Source organism: Solanum lycopersicum, chromosome 8, assembly GCF_036512215.1.
Source record: "Solanum lycopersicum chromosome 8, SLM_r2.1".
Classification (NCBI taxonomy): domain Eukaryota; kingdom Viridiplantae; phylum Streptophyta; class Magnoliopsida; order Solanales; family Solanaceae; genus Solanum; species Solanum lycopersicum.
Window position 1 is genome coordinate 4185064 of NC_090807.1, and position 19434 is coordinate 4204497.

General features: G+C 32.8%; 2 protein-coding genes across 3 annotated transcripts; one reads left to right on the forward strand and one right to left on the reverse strand.

Annotated features, from left to right (window-relative positions):
• Positions 1 to 2751: 2751 nt before the first annotated feature.
• On the forward strand, positions 2752 to 6747 carry LOC101248502 (uncharacterized). The gene is made up of 7 exons (XM_004244699.5): positions 2752 to 3378; positions 4473 to 4572; positions 4709 to 4774; positions 5779 to 5896; positions 6013 to 6095; positions 6229 to 6290; positions 6369 to 6747. Exons 1-7 carry the CDS (start codon positions 3179 to 3181, stop codon positions 6475 to 6477), a joined length of 738 nt encoding a protein of 245 aa, XP_004244747.2. The 5' UTR covers positions 2752 to 3178; the 3' UTR covers positions 6478 to 6747.
• A 92-nt stretch (positions 6748 to 6839) lies between these two features.
• Positions 6840 to 17865, reverse strand: LOC101248799 (AUGMIN subunit 2). Of its 2 annotated transcripts, none has more exons than XM_004244700.5 (7): positions 17720 to 17865; positions 17339 to 17510; positions 16214 to 16339; positions 15110 to 15214; positions 12519 to 12587; positions 8314 to 8427; positions 6840 to 7411 (listed from the first exon to the last, which is right to left on the reverse strand). In XM_004244700.5, exons 2-7 carry the CDS (start codon positions 17456 to 17458, stop codon positions 7073 to 7075), a joined length of 873 nt encoding a protein of 290 aa, XP_004244748.2. In that variant the 5' UTR covers positions 17459 to 17510; positions 17720 to 17865; the 3' UTR covers positions 6840 to 7072. The 2 variants fall into 2 exon arrangements, with proteins under 2 accessions (XP_004244748.2, XP_069144149.1); XM_069288048.1 differs by having other exon boundaries at positions 17339 to 17503; positions 17720 to 17849.
• Positions 17866 to 19434: the final 1569 nt, after the last annotated feature.

Genomic DNA, 19434 nt, shown 5'->3' on the forward strand with positions numbered 1-19434 from the left:
AGTATTTGATCCCCAATGAGCTCACACTGGCTTCATATTTTAGTTTTGATGTATTTTTTGAGTTACGATGATTCTTATGTATAGTTATAGAAGAAAAATAAACTTTTATTTCAATTGATTGGATGACTCGAATCTCTAACCAATTAGATTGAAGTTATGAACGAGCAAATTTGATTGACTGAAACATTTGACTTGGTGTGTCATATTATTTGAAACATAACACCAATCTAGCCTCAAGAATAAGATGACAAATTGGGCTTAACAAAGTGACTAGACCAAAGAAATAGGTCCATTAATTCAATATATCTTATACAACAAAATATACAAATGTAATTTTATAATGAGGTATTAGAGATTGGTGTACACAGTTTGGTCGAATCTTTTAAAGATAGAGAAACTATTTTATTAGACCATTGTCTCAAATAAAGTATATCAACATAAAGTATAAAAAGGAAAGACAATAATGAAATAGTCAAGCTAAAAACAAAGAACATAATATGATAATAGAGGCACGTGAAAAAACATGTAAGTAGGAGACTTCAGACTTAGCAATAACAATTAATATGATAATAGAAGCAAAGGAAACCATATGTAGTAATAGCAGAACAATAAAAAAGTAGAAGAGTTATAATATTAACAATATTGATAAGTTAAAGTAAACAACACTCAACATTCTATTAATCTTCTATCATTCTCGACCTCTATATTCTCGTATCTAAAGTCATGCCCTCAATATAAGCTACATATATGTCTTGTCCTTTCAAATCAATACATCTTCACAACATCTATTTGGCTTATCTCTATCGGTCTCTCATCATATATACCCACCATAACTAGCCTCATATGCCTCCTCATTGGAGCATATATGCATCTCCTCAATCTTCACAGGTCTTACCATTTCAGTCTCACCACAAATGTCACTTCTACCTTGTCCCCAATATCTATCTCATGGAATGTCACACTTTTAGGTCAGAATATACCTAATCCTATCTCTTTATATGCGCATTATTCATCGTAACATCCTCAATTTCGCTATTTTCATTTTTTAATCAAACATGTTCGTTCTTTGTATAACATAGTTGATCTAACAACCACTTTATAAAACTTACCATAAATCCATATTCATTGCACATAAATATTTGATTCAATCGACTTTTTTTTCATTTTTGGCCAATCTCCCTTAATAGTACAAAAAATATACACTAATTATGTGTGTATATATAGGAAAATGTCATTTTTGACCTACTAAGTAACAACATGAATATTTTTGAAATAAAATATTAATTGTTGGTACATATTTGGACCAAATTGGAGAAAATGACATTTTTAAGCCCTAATTTTAATGAACAAGATACTCCACTTATTTTAGTTTGCCTTCTCTTTGTGTAAATAAATAAAGCTTTCATTTTCTCAAAGTTAAAGGCAAAAAAAAGAAGAAACTTTGCCTTTAAATGCCTTTTAGAAAGGGAATTCAGAAGTGAGTGAGAAGCTGTCAGTGCGTCAGCTCCCACTTCCCTTTCTTTCTTTATTTTTCTCTCAAAAATATACTGACAATACCCAACCCCCCACCTTCACGCATGTTACACAAACATAACTTAAAATAATTAATTAAAACGTAATCTATTATAACGACAGAATCAAAATTTTCACTAAAGAAAACGATTTAACATTTGCTATATAGACATGTAAAAAATATAACAAATTTACTTTACATATATATGCGATATAAATTTTTATCGAGAAGATTCAGATAAAATCTCTTGTTCTCACTTGACTCTGTTGGTACAAGTTTTGAAACAAAGTATTTTCTCCATTTCAAAAAAATGAATTCCTTTCCTTTTTAGTCTATTTCAAAAAGAATGATTTTTTTTTGTAACATTTTAATTTCAGCTTTTCACGTGACATGTTTAAGACCACAAAATTAAAGGACAATTTTGTACATTTTAACTTTAATTTAGGATCACAAAATTTAAAATTTTTCTTTATACTTTTAAATTCTGTGTCAAATTAAACCACGTTATTCTTTGTTAATCATATAAGTAATAATTAATTAAGTACCAGACTCCAGAGTGTACATGTCTGTTGACAACAAAAATTCTAAGTTTGATTCTTTTCATTATTTAAAAAATAAATGAGAAAATGTATGTTTGGTAATAGAAAACAAAAATGTTCATGAGAGATTGTGAGTGCAAGTCATTATTTTTATATTTTGAATAATTGTGTATGTAGAATTTTACAAATATTATATATGGATTTATTATCACAATTTGGCCAATAAGTTGGTTTATGTCTAAAACTATATTTAGTTTTTATATCAATCATATATAGAATTTTACAAATATTATATATGGATTTATTATCCCATTTTGGCCAATAAGTTGGTTTATGTCTAGAACTATATTTAGTTTTTATATTAATCATATATATATCCACTTTGTTTACTAGTAAAGGAGTTTCAAAAGGTGTTTTAGGTAACAAGTTGAGCAATTAGAACATTGTAGTTAGTTTTGTTTCTTTCTGATTATTTTATCATGCTTTTTACGATATTTTATCATAATTTTTCATTTTTATTCTTTTTATCGATTTGCTTTGACATGTTTTTCTATCGAAAACAATTATTCTTTACGTATATTATATTTTCTTTCTATACTTCACTTATGAAATTACATTGACTACTGAGTATATTATTGTCATAGTATATATATATATATATATATATATATATATATATATATATATATAATACCTTCCACAACAACCCTTTCATTTTCTCTAACAATTTTATATTCAGATAAAAACAAAGACAAATTTGTATTTACATTAACATGTTATTATTTTTTAATTTTTTGCTTTTCAGTTGTGTATCAACCAACCTTTTTGTCATAACTAAGTGTGATCCTTCATAGATTCCCTCCTTTTTTATTCTCTCTATCTCTCTCTCTCTAATAACTTTGAATTTTCTCATTATTTTTTAATGCTCATGCATCTGTCAAAGAATAATAATCTCACCATAACTTTCAAATCCATCTTCAACTCTTCTTTTTTTTTTTTTTGAATTTTTTCTAAGTCTCCAAATATTATTGTTGATACATTTTTTTGCATATAAAAAAAAAGAAAATAAAACAGAGTTTCTCTGTTTTTATATATAAAGGAAATTTCCTTTTGTGGTATGTGATTAATGGAAAATATGAATATTAAAGAAGGGAATAATCAACATATGAATGTTACAAATTCATGTAGTGGGAATAATAATAATAATAATAATAATTCAATAGGTGGAAGAGATAATTCATCTTCACCTACAAATTTTCAACAAAATCAAGTTTCAATGGATTGGACTCCAGAAGAACAAGCTACTTTGGAGGAAGGCTTGGTAAAGTAAGTGAATCTTTTTTTTAATTTTTGTAGTCAATTTGATGTTTCGAATTTGATATTACATGTTGTTTTCTATTTAGATATGGAGTCACGAATTGAAATTTATATATTGAATTCTAAATTAATAATTTGTACGTATTTGGTGATTTTTTTTGACATAAATATAGGGTTTGGACTAAAATGATTTGTAGATATTCAATAATAAGTTGTTGTTTCTATTTACGGGGTTGGCTAGTGGAGTTAGAAACTCGGGATTTTAGTAGCTTGAAGTTACTGAGTTCTAAATTAATAATTTTTACTTTTTTTAATATAAATATAAGATTTGGACCAAAGCTATTCGATAGAGATAATTTTGCCTTTGTGGCCAATTATGGTGACTTGTCAAACTATTTGTTTGTTGTTGTGGTTGTCTAATCTTTGTGATTGCTATACTGATGAATTAGTCAAATGTTTGAATGTGAAATTTGTAAGGGTACAATCTTCAAAGATTCGTATATAGCTGACTCCAACTTGCTTGAGATTTCTCCGTAAGGAATTAGGAAGTCAAGCACAATCGTTTTAGGGAGATGGGAAATGTGAGACAAGAGGGGATAAAAATGAGAGCATCGCGTAAAATCAAGAACAATATCCTTCTTAGTTTACGATATAGAGTTATTGAAGTTGAATAGCTCTGTCATCAAGTGGTGTCACCGAGGTTCAAACTCGAGCCAACCACTAGCATCAAGAGACAAAGGAGCACAATGACTAGCTTCCCTAATCAGATATGTTTGAGGGGTCCTTTTAAAATATATGATAAGTAGTTCTTTAAGGTATATATAGAGAGTTTTTTCCGAGATTAACTGGTGCACGTGCACATTCTCTTAAGAGACTAGGTCCACCCTTGGGTCGCGAGAATGGCTGACCACAAGGATCTATTGTACGCATCAAACTTCTACTAACTTTAACTTAGAAGCAAAGACAAAAGGATGATTCAGGCTGATGTTTTGGGTCTCTTATTTGTTGCTCTAAGCCACTTTACTTGAGGTTTAGAGTTCATTTGTAAGCTCTATACCGCGTATAGCAAATGCATCAACGCAATAACTCCAAAATACCTGCAGATATGCCTCTGAGACGAGCATATCCCGTTATGCAAAAATAGCAATTGCACTGAAGAACAAGACTGTTCGTGATGTGGCATTACGATGCAAATGGACCACGGTATGTGTTACTAAGCTTGATGCTGCATTTTTCTGTATTATTAGCATAAATTGGGATGGAGGTAGTAGCTATAATTCTCAAATTCCTTGGAGTAAGTTGTTCTTATTCTGTTGTTGTTGTATTGACTGTGTTACAGAAAAAGGAAAACAGCAGGAGAAGGAAAGATGATGCAAATCTATTGAAGAAAAATAAAGATAGAAAGGTAAGCACTTCTTTTCTATAACTACAACATACCAAGTGGGATTGTTATCTCACAGGTGGGTTCTGGGGATCAAGGGTAGTGTGTACGCAGACCTTAGCCCTACCTTGTGGAGGTATAGAGGTTGTTTTCTATAGACCCTCGACTCAAGGAAATCATTTGTAAGAAAAGAACAAATCTCTCTTTAATCAAAGTTGAGATGCATATTACATATTCTTGACTGTCAAATACATCATGATTCATGACTAGTACAACGTCTAACATATGAGACATTTCAAGGCTACAAAGTGTCTTTCTGAACGATCAATTTCCTTACGATGCTACTCTTGCTTTAATGAGAGTAACACAGATGTGTGATTTCTTCTTTCTGTTCAGTCTTGTTTTCTTAATACTTGTTAATATACAATACAACAGCTCAAAACACTATTAATCACTCGAATACATGCTTGAAGTCAAACAGAGAAAGTGTTTCTTCTTCACTTCACTCGACTTGCTTACACAATCACATCATTCTCTTCCAAGACAAGTGGACTTCTACCTACTCGACTTGCATTTTGGCTTCTCATACGTAGGTATTTATAGATATTCTTCTTATAAATATTCGTTTATCTTCTTAGTTCGTGAACAACTTTCATCTTCCCTAGTTCACGAACAAACTTAAAAATAATACCTGTATCATGTGCAACCTCAAAACTTTCATGTCCTTGATTCTGACATAACAAAAAACTCAACAAATTATGATGATCATGTCTCAGCTTGGTTTCTTTGTCTAGCATGTGTTTTAGGAATTCTGAATTTGTCACTGAAACAAACTCAATTCCAACTCCAACGTTTTACTCAGCCCAAATATATCAACTGAATCAGTTTTATTTACCACGTCTAGCCCATATACCATTATATCATTATCTTGGTTCACAACAGTCACTGCTGCTTTAGGTCCTTTTTGTGTTGCTTACTTTGATGTATATATCTAGAGGCTCAAGGAATGTGTTCAATTCTTTTGTCAGGAAAAATTGATTGACCCTACTGCAGTATCGCCCCCGGTGGTAATGCAGCAGCCTAGTTATGCTCCATACGCTCAAGGAGTGGTTTCTAATAAGAGTGAAGGTTTCGCCTCGTATCATGGTCAGTTTTACTTCTCAATAATAGCCACTACATTAAGATTTCTCTTCTTTTAGCTACAATGTGCATTTTTATCATCTGTTTTATTCTGAAGAAAAACAGAATTTTGTTCTTTGCAGCCACAGTTAGTATGACTACACAGCTTATTCATCAAAACGCCCGAATCTTTGAACAAATTTCTGCAAATCTTGTTGCACATCAAGTAAGTATGCAACTTATCTGATATACTTTCAGTTTCTTGCTTCTAAATAGTCTGCAACTTGCTTCCTGTTTAAGTGGGCGTTTGATCATGTTATATTATGAAATTTTAAATTGATAGCCCTTCGTTCTTGCAGATACATGAGAATACTCGACTTTTGTGTCAAGCTCGAGATAATATCTTCAAGATTCTACATAAGTATGTTGGAAAGTACTATCTTGAATATGTCTGTCCCTTGACAATTTTTTATATTATAGCTTTGTTCTTTATTTACAGGTTGAATGAGTCGTCCTGCACGCTGAAGCAGATGCCACCACTCCCAGTTAAGTTAAACGAAGAACTCGCGAACACCATGCTTCCACCCTCAACTCATGCATTGGGGTGATCTCGCGATAGAAAGTTAAGCATCCATGGCCATTGATCTTGATCTTACCAAGGGAAAAATGTCATCTCTCCATCGCGAAAAAGAGAGAAAGAAAGAACAAAGAGTTGACTGATTCATGTACAATTTTTGGGCATACTATACTTGCCTTTATTGATCCCTTCCCTGGTAAAGACCTTTGTATAGTAATAAAAATAGAGTTTAACTTTTATACACGGACAGTATTTTAGATTTTTCATATATACCATCAGGTTAAGTGTGTGCTTGTTTTCACTTTTGTCTTCGTCACCATCATCAATTAGAAAGAAAGCTTATATATATCATACTTTTCATTGAAAGGAAGATGTGTAATTGGAGAAAGAATATATCTGTGAAAAGAACACCTTTTCATTTTGGACAGTGCCAGCAATTGCTGCAGTTAAGGGATTACATTTACATGATGAAAACCAAACAGATGTCCTGGGAAATTCGCTATAGGGACCTCCTTCAATCGAGTAATGAAAAGAAAAACACACCCATTAGACACCGATAATACAAGCAACTAAAGGAATACAAAGAGAACCAAAACGACGAATTCATGGAAATGGGGATAAACATGTCAGATGTTTTTAACTGAAGGAGGCCATGACAATCTCCTGTGGCTCATACTATCACCTTTTTCAATTTCACTACCTTCTTGAGGTTCACTTTCTTGCCTTCTCAGGTTTCCAACTGCTAAATCATCAAAGCTTGATTCTGTTCTCCATGGGGGAGGAGTAATGCAATCAGTATCTCCAAGTGTTGTTTGAGAAGGATCATTGCTTGGTGTTGTAGACAAGGAAGAAGAATGACCAACTCTCAAAGCATGCAGTGTTGCAATTGACTCTCTCATAGCAGACATGGCTTCAAAGAACCGGGTGCTGGAAGCCAAAGCAACAGGAATTGGACGAAGCATTTCCTACATTAATTAAACATCAAACTTGAATATCAAATGCAATTTGGTATATGTCTAAAATATTTAACCTTGTTTTCCCGTCCATAGATGTGAATTCATGACTAATTCGGGGTTTTGAGAAGGGAATAGTTTTGTATCCCATTGTGTACTTCGAGTAATGTTGTTCGAACTCCTCAAAAATATCGACCGGTGTGTATCGGATACTCCAAACATAGTGCATTTTTGGAGGATCTAACACGGGTGTGGCAACAGTTTTGGACAGTCCAAGCAACATTGACTTTGAGGGTTCCAACTCCACCAGACATGCAGTAAAACAAGAATGCAAAACTGCACTAATGATTTCATAGATTCTTATTTCCTTTAATCCTTTTGCAGATGCAACTTCTTGAATCAGTCTTACTATTACCTGAACGCACATACAAATGTGTTGCTTCTATAGAGATTCAAACATTCCAACATCTAGCTGCATCAACATCTACGTCCCTATTTGACAGCTATAGCTCCTACTAACTAAAACTACACATACTATTTTATTTTTTCCTTATTGAGTTCTACAATATTCTTTCCATCGAAGTGTATCTAGAAGTTAGAACTAGAGTGACACACCTTCCACAAAATGAATCTCAATATCTTCTTGCAGTAGAAAAATAGGGAATAAAACATGAGCTGCCAAGGACCTGACTGTCACCAGAACAGATATATGCTAACATGATGATGCCATTTATTCTTTACTGATTCAGGAACACCAACATACAAAAATAAATGATAGTGTCCACCTAAAACATATTATATACAATTTTACAAATAATGCTTCAAACTCAAACCATCAAGACAAATTAGTTTTATTTTGACAATATATGAAGAAAAAGTTTATCAGCAGGATTGAAAAAGGAAGAAGTGCATACCCCCCATACTGTTGGTGGCTCTTTAAAATTCTGACTCCACTGAAAATCTGTTACGGAGGCCGTCAAAGCTCCATAATCACTGGCAGCCCTCATCAGCAATTCTGAAAATTGTTTCTGCACAATTCAATTACATACAACATCTATTAGCTCGTCATGTGTCTGAATGATCAAATGAACTATTTTAAATAGCTAGAAGAGTGGTATAGATTATAGAAGCATCCGGGTTCTTCCTCTCAGGATACATAGGGATGCATCAGTGATATAACTACTTCGAGTCTCTGTTTTTACAAAGTAGATAATGTATAGTAGGGCGCGTTAAAGCGAACAGTTGATGTAGTATCTAGTTAGTTCCTCTTTCAACTAAATATTAGATGTAGGTTATCCTTATTTTGATAAGGTAAATTTTTTTATTAATGATGGCGGACAACCTCGTATACAAGTACAAGCAGTATACCGAAACACAGACAACCTACACCAAAATATGTATGGTTCTCTAAGAAAGCAATCCAGTCATCTACACACATAGGAACTTCAAGGGTACACCGAAAAGAAACATGAACAGAGGACTACAATGCAATTTAACAAAATCAGTATCTACTTCTTCAAATGCTCTCATGTTCCTCTCGTTACATAGAACCCACACATAATGACTACTGAAGATTGCATCCTACAACAATAAATAGGTGCATCCTGCATTCCACAATCATTATGTTATCAAAACATCTCCTCCTCTTAGTTTTTCTTACTGGGTGTTTAAGTTTCAAAAGGGAAAGACAAGGACTAAGCAGTAGCTCTTCGGCAAAGTGTCCCACATTCAGTGTGTACGTGTATCATGAATTGTTGTTGCCTGTTTATATATTTTTAATTTGTGTTGACAATGCTGAAGTGCTTTTGAAATTGTGTAGCAATGGTGCACATAATAGCAGAAGAATAAAGAATTAGAGATTTGGTATTATGAAAACAATACTCATTCTTGTTGATAAATCAAAGCAATGACAAACATCAGATCAGGGAAGAATTTAAAATATAATGAGATACTTCTAATAATTTGGTTTTATGATTTCATGTTTGTTCAAAAGCCAGCTTTAAGAAGTTTTAATGAGGTGATATTAACAATATTGGCAAAATAACAGGAATTTTTCGATCTAGAGAACTAATTGAAGTTGTAAAAACAGGTGTACTAATACAATTTTTACATTTTTGATAAGTTAACTTATGCAATTTTTAGAAAAGAACTAATTACTGACGGTGTGGTATAGCAGAAAAATCTTGTTCAGATTAACTGGTTAAAAACTCATCAAAGAGCTCCTAATATAAGAGTTTTGATGGTTACTTGCACTGTAATTTTTTTGATGGTTGACAGCATACCCACATTGCTGAGGAATATAACTTTACCTTGCTCAAAAAAAAATATATAAGAGTTTTCAGCGAAAAATTTTGTAATATTTATGTTTCTTAATTATAAGACATATATTATGAATATTCTGCACTTCTAATTATTCTCTGGCTAATGTAACTACTAAGAAATTAAGTTTTCTTTCTTGACTTTCATCATGCTCGCTCAAACTCGGGGTTATAAGGTAACTTATAGAATTATAGTTCGCTTATTTTGAAAACAAAATACTACAGATAGACCAGGGTAGTTACTAGCTGTTTGGATAGTGTCACCGAAATGGAAAGCAATCAACCCAGGGAAAAAGAGATGTAGGAATTCTAGAACATTGGCAACTTTTCTCAGATTAAAATTGGTGTGCGTTATTACGTAGGGAAGGATGGAGACATAATAGATAATACTGAAAATAATGTTTTCTGGAGGAAGACAATAAATCAAAAATATGGTGGTGCACTAAACCAGTGAATTCTTCTTTTGGGGTTAGTATTAAGAAAGACATCAGGAAATTTTGGGAGAACTTTGTGATAAACATTGAATTCAGGATTGGCAATGGAAGGAAGACATTCTTGTGGAATGATAATTGGTTAGGACATGGTCGTTTAAAAGAATTATATCCAGATTGTTCTGTTTGGCCTCTACACCTGAAGCTACAATTGAGGATGCATGGAGTCAACAGGAATGGAATATCTCTTTTAGAAGATTGTTGTATGACTAGGAGATTGAAAGGATGGCTGAAATTCTGAAGACACAAGAGGTCTTTCATGGTCCTCGAAATTTTGAGGACTCCGTGGTTTGGAATGGAAGCAGCAAAATAAGGTTTACAATCAGTTCTGCCTATCACTCTCTGTCAGGTACTGATTCCATTCACCCTGACTGGCCTTGGAAATTTCTTTGGAAAGTCGAGGCTCCATTCAAAGTTGCCTGTTTACACTGTTAAAAGGGGACACAGCTGAGCTCTTGGTGTTTTTTGTGTCAGGAGGAGGCAGAGAACCATAGCTATTTATTTCTGCATAGCAAAGGTTACTGAACTATTTAGCAACTATCCTTGTCTTTGGCTGAGGTTAAATTATTAAATAGGTAATGCCAAAGATACAAAGGATCTTTTGTGGACTTGGAGCAATTAGACAGGAAGTATTAGACAGAAAAAATGGTGGAATGTTTTTCCAAGCTTGTATAAGAGGTGAACTGTGTGGAAAGAAAGGAAAACTAGGTGCTTTGAAGACATGAGCTGCTCTATACAGGAAAATAGGAACTGTTTTTGTCTTTTATATTCCGTGTAAATAAATTATGTAAAGAATGCATAAAAAATATGAATTTTTCAACTCCTTGTAGATTTTGGACTGGGCCATCTTTGATTGTAAATACCGATGCTGATGAATATAATGTTAAAAAGTCTTAAAATGTCAAATAAGATATTCACAATATTATGCTAGCCAAATGCAATGAATTTAATAAAATAAGATTCTGTGAAAATTCTCTCACATACCTATGTTGTTTTTTCCCAATCTTCCACAAAAATCATATTTCGCAAATGAGATTAAAACTCTTTAGTAGTCAGTGTGTGTGTGTGTATATATATATATATATATATATATATTGTTGGCTTATTTCATATGCGGCCCCTTAAAGTTGTCATCATAATTCACTTAGACACCTCAACTAGGACCAGTACCAATTGAACACTTTTATTTATTCAAAACTTGTTCCTATTAGACATTTTTCGACAATAAGTAAAAAAAAATAAAGTGAGTGTAATGCACTTGTTGTGATGTGGCAAAGTGACTAATTAAAAGATAACATGTGGTGATAGGCCCAACAATTATAGAAAAATAAATTTATGTTAAAAAGAATGAAAATTATTTCAAATAAATTTTCCATCTATTCTTTTTATAAAATAAAAATAAATAAGAAGCCCAACCCTACCCCCATCCCCTTTCTTCTTCATCTTCTTCCTAGCAAGATTTCTTTCTCAAAGGACAAAATTCAATTTCTTTGTTAATTGCATACATAATTATTTTTTATTCTTAATACGTGAGAGAGATATTCAAAGAAACTGATACAAGAGTGACAAAGAAAGACACTCTGTCAATCTTGAGATCAATAACAAAGAGAAATTGAGAGGAGCTAAATTAATTTTATTGAATCAATCTGATATTATGTTTGATAATTTTAATGGGTTTACATTTTAATTTGAATGGTAAAATTAATTCGAAGGTAACCGAAATGGAGGTCATCGACTAATTTTTTTCAATCCAATGTTCTTTCTTCTTTCTTTCCTCCAAATTCAATTAGCAGGTTCATTTATTATTTTTTAATAAATATCGAAAGAATTAGAATAGAAAAAAGTAAGAAAAAAATGGATGCACTGGTCTTCGTGGAGAAGACGAGTTACAGGGGTTGGGTGGGGGCCTTTTGTTTTTTTCTTTTAAGAATTAGTATTAGTTTTAAATATATAATTTTTTTAAATTAAATTGTTTAAATGCCAAGTGGCACTCAAAGAAGCAAAAGTATTAAGTTTTTTTTTGGAAAAAATAAAAATAAAACATTATTCAAAAAATTTCACGCGCTCAGAGGAAGTGTAATTTTTGCCACCTCAACATCTTGTGTTAAATAGGTATACTTTTTGAACAGTTCAGGTGTTCAATAGGTAATATATATATATATATAGTTGAGGTGTCCAAGTGAAATATGCGGACAACTTTAAGGGGCTGCAGATGACTTAAGCCTATATATGGACAAGCATTTATCTCTAGAATTCTAGATATTCATGGAAGATAAACTAATTTTATATTACAGTTGGCAAGTAACAAACCTGATATTCAGCTTCAACGGGAATGCAATCCAATGAATATGGTTGTTGAAGGCGAGCAATTATGCGGTCCTAAAAGACCCACGGAAGAGGTTTAAGCAAACACAGCGGCAAAATGAAGCAAATGAGGAAGGAAATCATAATCACAAAATAAATAAATGAATAATAAATAAGAGGATTCCATCATGTAATTCTGCAATTGTATGAAATTTACTTAACTACACCAAAAATAATTGGCAGTCCTCTCTGCTGCATAGGGACACAACTGCAAGCCAATGCAAGCTTTCTTAACCCAATATTCTGGTCTCATCTCAAGGTACGTGAATTTCAATAAAATATTCTCCATCTTAAAATCATGAAGGTTCTCCCATTACAAGGAACATTCATGTAAAGCCCCATAATGTCATATAACTAATTAGGACCCACTCGAGTGTATTGAGTGTAAGATATGATATTGGACTTACTGGAAGCGATTAGGTGGCTTAAGATACTCAAAACAAACTAAATAAAATGTCTCAGGACCTGAACAGGGGTTATGTGTTGCACAACCATCGCATGGACTGAAATAGAATAATTCCAGTTTGTGGCGCTTTAGTTATGCGTCACAAGACCTGGAAAAGATTCCATGTTTGGCATGGCGCTGTCGTTGTGCAGACACAACAAGTCCCCAGGCTCAGAATATAATTTAAAAGTCACGTCCAGGAGAAAGAAAACATATTATTTTTTCTTCAACATAGTTGAGAGCTTGGGAGGATAAAAGTGACTTAGTGCTTTCCCTTTACATCCATGGTAAGAACCCAAACTCATGTGAATTCAACTCATTTAACACAAACTAACGCGAGGATTAACACATTAATTACAAAGTTCCATTTCAAGAACTCCACGAGAAACGAATCTAGGGATTAACACAATTAAAACTTCATTGTAATACGGTCTACAAAATTTTTAACGTGATTAAAACTCAAGGACAAAAATACACGAGGATTAACACAATAAAAACTCGAATCTTCCTTTTTTTTCTTTGATGTGTATAAGGACTGAATTATACAAACTAGTAGATTATTTAAACCATGGGTTACACAAATTCTGGTTCCATGGATGTAATTTGGTTAAGATATGGAACAAAATTTAAACCTTTGGACATGTATTGATTATTGACCCTGAACAACAGGGCAAACACGAAATCAAGCACTGATTCGAGCGAAAAATATGAGAAGTTGAGGAAGATCGAAGCTTGAGGTAAGTTAAAGCTCGCTAGCTTACTAAATAAGAATTCTAGAAACATCAGTATACCCTACATGTTCGATAAAATACTGTAGATAATATCCCGGGGAATCAGCTCTCAGTCCACTGTTCAGTAGTAAGAACGAACATACGAGTTGTACATGTATTATTTGATCTCTTTCTTGACTTATGTGATTTATATACTCAGCTTTCAGAATATAATGTGCGTACAGGAATCATGAACCATTACACATCACGTGCATTGCATTGTCACGTCTAAGCTCAGTTCAAATTTAGCTACTGGTGTGATCACATTAGACTTAGAAGGGACAAATGGTCAACTTCCCCTTGTATAAGAGCCACGAGGGTCAGGGGTTAGCTACCGATGCTCACAAGCGCCAACTTAGGGATAGGCCGACACCCCCCATGTGTGTTCAAGATCTCAACGTACATAGGGTCAGAACATTAAAATCCTTTTTCATCCGAAAATCATTTGCTTACAAAATTACTTGTACATTCATGTCTAGCTATATTGTGAGAATGCAGTCTCTAGTTATCAGCTACCTTTAGAAGAATATGCCAGTTTCCAACATATGTGATATTTCCTGTTCTTGCTATTCGTACCTTTAACCCAAAAGTTTCGTTCTCTGCCACTGAGGAAATAGTCAATGAGACTTGCTGGTATCGTATTGGGAGAGACTTAGCCTGTGAGGGCCTTCATCGATTTTGGTGGATGCAGATACTACAGATTACACTTCAGGCATGATCGGATTGGTTAGACTTCAGTGCAACTCACTTTCATTTGTCACTTTGGCGGGAGCACAATCTTATATATTGCTTTAAGCTTTTAAGTATTTAAGGTAATACATCAACAACATACTTTTAGTATCTGAGAGGCTCATGACATAACCTAGTGGGTATGTTAAGGATTTCAGTCTCAGTTTGTGATATTCATTAATGACCTATTTGATTAAGTAAAACTCCAATCCTTGGCATGACACTGCTACCTCTTTTTTTTTATTTGCCTCTCTCTATGTATTGACTCCCCCATACAAGAATGCAAGACACGTGCACAAAGAAGCACATCCTCTCTCTACCGCTGATTCCCCCATGCAAGAATGAAAGAGTGCACAAAGAAGCACATCTGTAATACTTTCATGAATATGGCTGTGCGCAAACAAAAACACACATATGAAAACCAACATCATTCTTCTTTTTCAGTCTTTGCTAGACATTGCAGAAACGAAGTTTTATCATTCCAAATTATTTTTCATAAATACGACTCTTATTTGTAGTATGAAGAAAATCTATACAAATCATGTTTAAACAATGCATAAAATAGAAGCTAAAATTTAGATTAGGTCAATTACCTTGTTCTGAATAACATCCTTCAAAATAGTAGTAATCCTTTGCAATGTTTCAATCTTCTTTTCCATTTCACTGACATGTGTCAGATGAGCAACATTTTTGTCCTCCTAAAGTTGTAGCGCAGTACTATGTTAGTTCGGATACCGTCTAAAAGAGTAAATTTTCAGGTAACTAGGTGATGAAAATAAAATATCACAATTATCACTCCTTGTAAACTCAATTTATAGTGTCCCATGCAGTACTCTAGGAATCCACTAAGAAGAGCACAAGGTGAAGACCCACAGAAATACAGTTTTGAGTTGAACTTAAACAAAGCAAGTGGCAAATCCTCTCTGTGCCCGATCAAATCAAGATGCCTTGTAGTGTTAAATATTAGGTTTTTCTTAACATTGTACATCATCTGGGATCGGGAGATTGAATGATTGAACTGCAATGATCCTCCCCCAGATTATGTTCATGCAGGTTAAAACAAATCTAGAATTCAGTTAAATATTCTGCATTTAAGTTAGACATAGACAAGTGATAATACTGAACTTATGTTTTCCCAAGATGAAACGAGTAAAAATTTTAGATTTAGAAAGCTCATTGCATTAGTGGTCACCCATTTTGACCAAATTACCAAAACTATTAAACTAAGCTGCCAACACAATGTAAGCTAGTCTCTAACTATAGTGTGCAAGCTATTTATGCACTTGAATACACACACGAAATAGAAAACGATATCTAACAAGTATTAATTAATACACAACCAAATAATTGTATATATGCTGTGAGCTTTTGTTAACACTGTGCGAAACGGTAGGATGTTCTCTTTTTTTATGGTTAATTTCCATTGATAGGAATTACGTGCTCACCACAATTACAAGTTGAAAACCTAGTTAAGGAAGTTCTCAAATCAATTTGAACGATATGGTATCCATGCCTGTCTAAATGGATAGAACATTTGTATATTAGGGTCAAACTGAAAAGGTCAAAGTGGTATATATTCATGCTGGCAGGAAGCACATTCACTAGATTTAAAGCACCACATTGTGTTGGATATTTTAAGTACAATGTAAAACCTTAAAAAAAAGATAGATGAATCATTACAATAACAACAATATCACCTTTCGACCTTGAAGTTCCACTTGTAAATCTGCAATCTTCCTTTGAACAGCAGTAAGTTCCTTCAAGACCCTGATCAAATCATCACCATTTTCGCCAGTGGTGGTGGATAAGTTTTGGATCTCCTCCTAAACAAAGGGAATGTTGTTGAATTCCAGTCAATAAATACAAATAAATCTCAAAGTATGAGAGAAAACAAAGAGCAGTAAAAATAGAGATGAACAAAGAGAGAAGCAAGGACATATTGAAAGCCATTCGAATACACATGCACAAACTTTGGGTTATCCCCGTGGTGTAAGAACAATAGAGAAAACAAAAAAGTTGGGAAAAGGAAAGCAATCTACAATGATGAAAGGTCAACAAACATGAAAGCATAGATAAACTGCAGTACCAAAAAGCACGTACACTGATTTTTTTCTTTTTAAGTAGCACAAATTTTTCAATTCCCAGCAAAAACCAACTAAACTCTTTCCTCCTTTTTCTGTTTCCTTTTTTTATGGGTAGTGACTGAGCCAGCATATGCACACCACGACAAATCAACATAGTAGCATGTCTAGCAACAACAAGAACAACATACCCAATATAGTCCCACAAAGTGGAGTCCTGGGAGGGTAGAGTGTACGAAGTAGAGTGTACGAAGACCTTACCCTTACCCCTCAAAGGTAGAGAGGTTGTCTCCGATAGAACCTTAGCTTAAGGGAAAATAGTCCAAAGCAGGCCCAAAAAAGAGTAACGGGAGTACAAGTAACAGCATGTATTTGCATGTCTAGCCTACAAGCAAACATTCCCATCCACCAACAACTTCTCTAGAATCTTAAGCTAAACCATGTAAATTCCCCCATTTCTCTACAACATTATACAGTTGCGTCTCATTTTTAGTTGAAGCCCTTTTAAAATCATTGTATTTCCCCTTCATAAAACCCTAAATGCCTAAACTTAACTTCCAAAAAAAACACATTAAACTTGCGTTCATCACAATCAAATCGATCTACATTAAAATGGGAATTCAGCAACAAGTCTTCAATTAAAATTATCACAACAATCATACTACAAAACTCTAAAGGTGAATCCCACCAAGAAAATCAGCAATACAAGACCCAGTTGGGCAGTAAAAAAAAAAGGTGAACCTGAGAAGGAGGAGGAGGAACAGAAAAGCCCAATTCAGCAGCAATAGAGAGAGCATCAGACATTCCACCAAGTCGTCTCATGGGTTTTCTTCCTACCCATGTTGAATCGCTTCCCATCATCGGATTTTGCTTCTTTTTTTCTCTCTCTACAACGTCTTCTACTATCTACCAACTTCAAATGTAAGGAATTAGAGCAAAGGGATGAGTAAAGATGAGCAATTTTTCAAAGGGATCGGACGGCAAACTAGTTATTATAAGCTACATGAATCCTCCATAACAATTTTTCTCCATTTCAATCCCTAACTACTTAATGTCCCCTTTATAACCATTCCGTTCAATTGAAAATTACAATCTGTGTGTGAGAGAGAGAGGGATACATACTTGAAGTTCGAAGTCAGAAATAGAAAAAATCCGGCGCCGGCGATATCTCCGATCTTCACCGGAGAGAGAGAATGAACTGATAAATGATAGTTCAAATATATTTAAAATAGTTTTCAAATTTTTATAAAATATTTTTTAATAAACTTCAAATTTACACTTAAATTAGTTTTTATCCAATATAGTACTCCCTCCGTTTCCCTGACTTTTGTATAAAGAAGACTTGGTATGGAATTTAAGAATATAAAGAGACTTTTGTATCTTGTGATGCTAAATTAATGTTAAGTTAAATGTATAAAATTATTTAATTTTGAGGTCTTAAACATGCCACGTGAAAAGTTGATTTTAAAATATTACAAAAAAAAAGAGATCATTCTTTTTTGGGAAAAGGGTCTGATATATCCCTCAACTTTGTCATTTAGAGCTGATATACCCCTCGTTATAAAAGTGGTTCATATATGCCCTTACCGTTATACAAACGGCTCACATATACCCCTGCTGTTACAAAATGGCTCACATATACCCTTCATTTAACAGAAGTTAAAAAATTAGTTTTAAATTTATATTTATTACTTCTTATTTTTTTTTAGAAATTATTTAGGGGTATATATGATTCTTCTATCAAAATTCAAGGTATATTTTAATTTTTTTCATACATAAATTATTTTTTGACTTCTTTTATTATAATTATTTGAATTTTTTATTCTTATTTTTTTTTCTTTCATTCCTTAATTTAAAGAATAATAAATTAAACTATTTTTTTTGTGTATTGTAATTCAATTTCGTATTCGAAGAAAAAATTTGATCATCTATAATAAGTTTTACAAGAATATTAGTGAAACATAAATAAATTTGATTATCAAAATAATAATTATAAGTTAGTCATTGAAACAAAAAAAAGTCAAAAAAAATATGTTTGCCGAGAATTAAATTTACCCATGTTGGATTATATTTTTTAAAAAATAAAAATTTAGATTAAAATTATTTTTTTTTCATTTCCGTTAGAGGAAAAGGGTATATGTGAGTCATTTGTTTACAAGTAGGGGTATATATGAGCCACTTTCATAACAAGGGATATATCAACTCTAAATGACAAAGTTGAAGGGTATATCAGACCATTTTCCCTTCTTTTTTTAAGAGAACAAAAAGGATAGAAGGTCTTTTTTTTTAAAATGAGGGAATAATATTTTTGCGTTGCGGTTTAAAAGTATAAAATATTTACTCCCTCCGTTTCAAAAATGATGATCTAATTTGACTTAGAATAAATTTTAAAAAAAAAGATTTTTTAATCTTGTGGTTCAAAATTAAAGTTATGTCAAATGTATCAAAATGTCTTTTAATCTTGTGGTCTAAACATGTCAAATAGAAAGTTAAAATTAAAGTTAAAGTGTTACCAAAAAAGGAAAGAGATCATTTTTTTTAAATAGATTAAAAAAGAAAATAAAAACATTCTTGTTATAAAATCAAACTCATGAGAATATAATCATAAAGAGAAGAAGACAAGAAAAGTAGATAGAAGAAGAGAAATTTTCTTCATATTCAAGTATATACAATAGTGAATGATATCTCTATTTATAGTGTTGAGATATCATAGTCAAAGGTCACCTTGGAATTATACATAGTTATCATCAAGGTTCATATCACCTTGAAATCTTATCGCATTGGAAATATTAATACATGAATCCAATTAATTGTTGGATAACTTAAATGGATCATCC

Excerpts from the sequence above, each read along its gene's own strand:
- LOC101248502 (XM_004244699.5), top strand. The coding sequence starts at position 3,179 with ATGGAAAATATGAATATTAAAGAAGGGAATAATCAACATATGAATGTT. Across the intron at positions 4,775-5,778 it reads AGAAAAATAAAGATAGAAAG|GAAAAATTGATTGACCCTAC; the intron begins GTAAGCACTTCT and ends TTCTTTTGTCAG. Across the intron at positions 6,096-6,228 it reads CAAATCTTGTTGCACATCAA|ATACATGAGAATACTCGACT; the intron begins GTAAGTATGCAA and ends TCGTTCTTGCAG.
- LOC101248799 (XM_004244700.5), bottom strand. The coding sequence starts at position 17,458 with ATGATGGGAAGCGATTCAACATGGGTAGGAAGAAAACCCATGAGACGA. Across the intron at positions 15,215-16,213 it reads TGGAACTTCAAGGTCGAAAG|GAGGACAAAAATGTTGCTCA; the intron begins GTGATATTGTTG and ends CTACAACTTTAG. Across the intron at positions 8,428-12,518 it reads CCGTTGAAGCTGAATATCAG|AAACAATTTTCAGAATTGCT; the intron begins GTTTGTTACTTG and ends TGAATTGTGCAG.